Here is a 6,596-nt window from a genome sequence, read left to right on the forward strand (position 1 = left end):
GCAATTACATTTGTTTCCATCTACTTTAATTACCACCCACGGTATTGTCAATCCTGACTGGTGGTAATTTTACTACTCATAGTGTAGTAACAAAATACAAACCCCCAACATACCGACGATAATTGTAGAATACAAATACTCAATCACTGTTAAATATAAGTTAAAACAATTGAGGTTTTGTAAAAACAATTTACAAAAAGAGGAATCACTCACATTGCTATTTTAGGTTTTTCCCTGTGACTTCCTAGTTATAATCTAATAAAAAAACAATGCACACGCGTTAGTATAATAACCCAATTTACATTAGTTATACCCTCCCCGAGACAGAAACTCCAACGACTGAGTCAGGCAGAGCCTCGACAAGCGTTACGGAATACTAGATCAATCGGGCAGCGTATCTAATACGTAACCGGGGGTTAAAATACTTACAACGAGGCAGAGCTTCGCTAATTAGGGGGGTATTATACCCGGGAATTACTTATACTATTAGAAATTTAGAGAGAGAGAATTGTGATTGACGATTTGTGGACTGAGCCGATCGATTCAATTTATAGGGCTGTTTCGGCAGTCCCTCGCGCCCCGCGAAAGAGACCATAAGGGTCTTCGCGGCCCGCGAGCTAGGGGTGTAGGGCCTGGGCTTGTTGATTCGTCGGTATAGCCTTGACGGATGGCAGGACACGTGGCAGCTCAGGGCTGCGCCACTTGACCCATCGCTTGCGCCCCGCGACGGCTTAGAAGCAGTCTGTCGCGTCCCGCGACAGACTTAATTTATTGTTTTTGTTTGATTTTTAATTATATAAAGGTATTTCAGGCCTATTTTTCGTATACGGGGTGTATTTTAGGACGTATAGGGGTGTTCTAATAATTTTTAGGAGGGTTGTTATAGAATTAGTGTTAGTTGAGGAAGAACCCATAACATACAAGGAAGCAGAAGTGGACAACAAATGAATTAAAGCCATGAAAGTTGAATTGGATTCAATCAATAGGAATAAGACATGGTTTTTGATGGAATTACCTAAGGATCATAAAGCCATAGGCTTGAAATGGGTATTTAAGACCAACAGAGATGCAAGTGGTAACATAATAAAACACAAATCCCGTTTACTAGCAAAAGTCTGTGTACAGCAACACGGTGTAGACTTCGAAGAATTCTTTGCCCCTATAGCACAAACAGAAAATGTTCGTCTAATATTAGCCTAGTTGCTTACAACAAATGGGAAGTATACCATCTAGATGTTAAATCAGTCTTCTTACATGGAGAACTGAAGGAAGAAGTGTATGTTTCTCAACCTAAAGGGTTTGTGAAACCACAAGACAAAGAAAAGGTCTACAAACTCTCAAAAGCTTTGTATAGACTACGACAAGCACCACGTGCATGGAATGTAAAGTTAGACAACACATTAAAGTCACTTGGATTTAAAAAATGTTCTCTAGAAAAAATAGTCTCTACCAAGACAAGTTCTTACTCTAATAGTTGGACTTTATGTTAATGATTTGATTGTCACAGGAACATCAAAGAAAGAAATTGATAATTCCAAAATCACAAATGGAAGAAAAATTCAAAATGAACAACTTAGGATTATTAGCCTACTATTTATGTATAGAGGTCACCCGAACAAGGGGTGATATCTCAATTAAACAGACCGGTTATGTAAACAAAATTCTCAAGGATTCTGATATGCTTGAGAGTTTTGATACTAGGATAGCAATGGATCCCGGACTCAGACTAACAAAAGTATAAGGTGGAGAACAAGTTGATTCGACCAAGTATAGAAGTCTCATTGGATGCTTAAGGTATCTTCTTCACACAATACCAAATCTAAGTTATTATGTAGGATTACTTATTCGTTTCATGCAAGAACTAAAGGAGCATCATCTGAAAGCAATCAAGTAAGTCATTCGTTATATCAAAGGAACAAATACTATGCTATAACATATCAAAGAAATGGAGGATGCCAGTTACTTGGATTTAGTGATAGTAGCTATAGAGTTAACACTGAAGAAGAAGAAGGCGCAACATGATATAATTCTACTTTGGGAACTCTCCTATTAGTTGGTGCACACAGAAGCAACCTAACATAGCATTATCATCTTGTGAATATGAGTTTATGGCAACAACTACAACAACATGTCAAGCATTATGGTTAAAAAGACTACTTAGTGCTTTAACTAGATGGAAATAAGGAAAGGTAACCTTGATGGTTGACAATAGATATGGAATAGCCTTGATGAAGAACCTCGTGTTTCATAGTAGAAGCAAACACATTGATACTCATTATCACTTCATATGTGATTGCATTGAAAAAGAACATATAACGGTGGAGCACATTGCTAGAGAACTTCAAAAGGCTGATATCTTAACAAAGGCACTACCAAGAATCAAGTTCATCTCACAATGAGGGAACTACTCAACGTTAAAGATCGACCTACTACAAGTTAATCGTGATTAAGGATCTGATTGTTGGATATAATCACTCACAACTCACACTTACGGGTCATTGTAATTTATAATTGTATGTTTTATCTATTAGTGTCATGTAACCCTAACCCTATATACTCATACTCACAACTCAAAAGTGTATGTGTGTCGTTTGATTCATACGACGTGTCGGTCAGATGCAACCCTATATACATACACATCGCATACTTTGTACGGGTTACGAACCTACACATTCTTTCAATACAGATTTCATTGTTTATCAATTTTCCTGAATCTTGGAGACTTTGATTTGTTTAGATAACAATTCTAAACAAGAAATTTTAATTTAGCTTTTCAATTTTACTTGCGCATACTTTTTTTCCCAATAGAACATTGCTAAATGGATATGTTACAAAGAGGTTGACATTTCACCTTTACCTAGAACTTAATACTGATATTTCCAAAAATTCTACACATTTCATAGTGTCTTTTGGCTTGGAAAATACAAAGCATTAAATAGGTAACCAAGTCAAAGAAACGTACCTCATTCGAAAACTTTCCTTCTTAGGCTAGCAAGATTCACTAGAATTGATACCGCTAGCCAACTGTAAACATTTCCAAGAGTCTTAAAGTAAGCCACCCTCCACCTCCTATTAAAGTGCAAACTCCCAAGAAGTCCTAAGATTCCAACAACGAACCCCGGGCCCATGCCAGCATATAACCACAAGCCTTCAGTGTCATCATCACCTTGACCTTCATCCTCATTAACATAACTGTATGGTACATCATTTACATTACAACTCCTCGAAAATGGTGGCCCACATAGTCCATTGTTCCCTTCATAGATAGACAAGTCATCTAGAGTTTGGATCTGATTTCCAGCTGGAATTTGGCCAGATAAGTTATTGAATGACAGGTTCATGTAGCTTAGAAAGTTCAAGCTAGTCGAACTTTGAGGAATCCGACCAGATAACTTGTTCATCGATAAATCTAAAGATTCCAATTGCTTTAGATCTCCAATGCTAGTTGGAATCTGTCCTTTTAGAAGGTTTCCGGAAAGATTCAAATTCCTTAACCCCACAAGATTCATTAGTGTATCAGGAATTTCTCCAACAATATTGTTGCTTGAGAGGTCTAAGTATGTAAGAAACTTTATTGTCTTGGTGTACACCCACTGATTTCCCTTCACGGAAGCTAATATATTTTCTTCATAATAAGACATATAATACTCTGAAGAGGATACCCATAAAGTCGTGATCATCATGCCACTTAAATTTCTGAAGCAACGAGGGATTGTTCCTGTTATGTTATTATGGGCCAAGCTAAAATATTGTAGGGCATTAAGTTGACAAAGTTGTAACGGAATATTGCCTGTAAACTTATTCGACTCAAGATTTAAAAATACAAGGTTTAGTAGCTTTTCACCAATCCAGAAAGGAATAGCACCCATGAGCAAATTGTTCCCTAAATCCATAGTGACCAAATTCTCCAAGTTTTGTAAGGACATCGGAATATCCCCCTCAAATCTGTTGTTGCGAAAGTGCAACGAGCATAGTTTTTTTAGAGAGCCTAATGAACTTGGGACAACACCAGTTATGTTGTTATTTGTAAGAACTATCACAGTCAAATTAATCAAGTTCCCTAAGCATTCAGGAAGAATTCCTGAAAACTTATTTTGTGACAAATCTAAAACCTGGATGCTAGGAACCTTGCACAAATGTACCGAAACGCTTCATGTGAAACGGTTTTTTGAGAGATTAACAACTTCTAGATTTGGGTTCATTGTTCCATCTGTTTGAGGAATATGCCCAGAGAATAAGTTATCTGAAAGATCCAAATATCTTACATTTGATGGAAATGTAGCTAGTGATCCCTCAAATTTGTTCGAATTCATCTTCAGGATCTGGTTACTACTATTGCCATGAAACCGTGGCAGCTTGCCACTGATCTGGTTATAGGACAAATCCAATTCTGAAATACGAGATAATATATTCTCAAACCATTCTGGAAGTGAATCTCTAATACTCGAGTTAGAAAGATCTAATCTCTGAAGATTTGTTTGTGTTTGAAGCCAGTTTGGGAAGTGGGGTCCAATGTTGCAAGAACTTGCAAAAAACATTTGCAGTTGGAAGGGAGGAATCCATCGTGAGCTGAAATTTAACGCTAGCGAGTTCGACGTCAGTGCCAGATAACTCAGATTGTTTAGCTTGGTGAAGTGAGTTTCGGAAAGAACCCCAACCAATGAATTATGGGAGATATCTAGATTCTTTAGCTTTGAAAGTTGGCCAAGACTCATGGGAATGTTCCCACTCAATTGGTTATTATTAAGATACAAGTCTTCTATCCTCAAGAGTAGTCCAAGGTTTGCAGGAATAGGACCAGAAAACATGTTTCTTGAAAGCTGCAGATGAACGAGGCTGCTCAAATTACATAACAGATCTGGCGTCAAAGTATTAAAGGAATTGGACGAGAGGTCGATTGATGCAAGTGCGCTGAACGTTTCAAGAAAGTCAGGAATTTTACCATGGAAGTCGTTAGAATAAAGGTTAAGATGCATGAGGCCCGTAAGGTTTGATAACCAGATAGGAATGGTGGAACGGATGCCATTTATAGAAAGGTCTAATGAATTAAGAGACGTGAAGTTGACGGATTTAATGGAAGGGATATCGATATCAGACCATGCAAGGTTTAATGTACGCAAAGAAGAGAGCATGTTAACTGGATGGAACCAATCAATATGTTTACCGATATTTATACCTGATAAATCCAAGTGCCTTACGACGATAGCGTAGACACCCATCCCAACCATCCATAATAGACACTTCTGCGAATTTCACAATGTTGCCCAGAATCTTGATAACGAACAATGAATATCACAATGAACGAAATAAACACAAACTAACCTTGATTGAATGAATACAAATCTTGAATGTATTTACAAGTGAATGAATAAGAGAGTATATATTACAAATGAATCTAACTATCCCTACTTATAGTTTCCTACGGGTACGAGTGAATAGACGCGTCTCTTCGTGAAAGGTCGTGTCTCTTGGATGTGTGGTTGAGATTGAATCTTGAAGAGGTGCGTTGAATGTCGTCCACATGATCAACAGTCGCGTCTTTCTCCTTGTTGCCTTGCATCGATTGGAATGGGTGTGTGTGTAGAGACACACCTATTCGGTTATTGATGGAAGTTTCCAACTTCCACTTTGTCAACTTTGGTCCTTCAACTTCATAACCGCCATGTCTAATATTATTTTCTAATTATATAACTAACTATCTACTAATTACATAATGAACCCTAATACTTATAGGATGTGAAGAGATTATGTTTTCATTCACCCCCTAATCTCGAACATCCTTAAGTTGCACCTTGATCTTTCTCCATGTCTTGCTTGCCATTATGTGCTTGTTGAAGTAGATCATTGCAGTCTTCTTTGATTGCCATTAGGAGAGTTGGTTCCTCGTCTTCCTGCACCAGATTTGTTTCTTCTTCTCTTTGATTTGACTCAGGACAATCTGAGGCATAATGACCAAACTTTTGGCAATTGTAGCATTTAATCTTGCTTAAATCCTTCCCGAACTTCCTTTGGTTGCTTCTACTCTTGTAAGCATCATGTGATGAATCTTCATTATCTTCTTCTTCTTGTTGTTTGAACTTTCCATCACGCCATTTGCCTTGTGATGAACTGAACCTTCCTTGTCCATTGTTCCCAAAACGCCTTCCACGACCATAGTTCTTGTCACGTCGCGTATACATAAGTCTCTCTTGATTATATACCGGGTTTTCATCCACCAAACCGGTCCTTTCTTCATAGGCTTTCAACCTTCCAATTGTCTCGTCTAGCGTCGTTGTTTCTAGATCAGCGAATTGTTCAATGGTTGCAACAATTTGAACGAACCTTTTCGGTACAGAACTCAGAAGTTTCCGTACTAAAGTTGGTTGATCAAAAGTTGATCCAAGACCACTTGCCCTCGTGACAATGCTATTTAGTCTTGCAGTGAACGAATCGATAGTGTCTTCCTCCTTCATCTTTAACATCTCAAACTCTGTTTTGAGCGTTTGAAGACGTGCCTTTTGCACTCGATCTGCACCGACGTGTCTAGTCTTTAATGCATCCCAAATTTCTTTTGCACTCTTGCAACTTGCAACTTGTATTATCATATCTTCCGGTAG

At 38.0% G+C, this 6,596-nt stretch overlaps 1 protein-coding gene across 1 annotated transcript; it reads right to left on the minus strand.

The window, feature by feature from the left end:
* Positions 1-4,151: 4,151 nt before the first annotated feature.
* LOC110901885 (receptor-like protein EIX2) lies at positions 4,152-5,228 on the minus strand. Its single transcript, XM_022148647.1, has one exon. It carries the CDS (start codon positions 5,226-5,228, stop codon positions 4,152-4,154), a length of 1,077 nt encoding a protein of 358 aa, XP_022004339.1.
* Positions 5,229-6,596: the final 1,368 nt, after the last annotated feature.

The sequence above is a fragment of the Helianthus annuus genome, chromosome 13 (genome assembly GCF_002127325.2).
Source record: "Helianthus annuus cultivar XRQ/B chromosome 13, HanXRQr2.0-SUNRISE, whole genome shotgun sequence".
Taxonomy (NCBI): domain Eukaryota; kingdom Viridiplantae; phylum Streptophyta; class Magnoliopsida; order Asterales; family Asteraceae; genus Helianthus; species Helianthus annuus.

Bases quoted from the DNA above. Each gene is read 5' to 3' on its own strand.
- LOC110901885 (XM_022148647.1), bottom strand. From the start codon at position 5,228: ATGGTTGGGATGGGTGTCTACGCTATCGTCGTAAGGCACTTGGATTTA.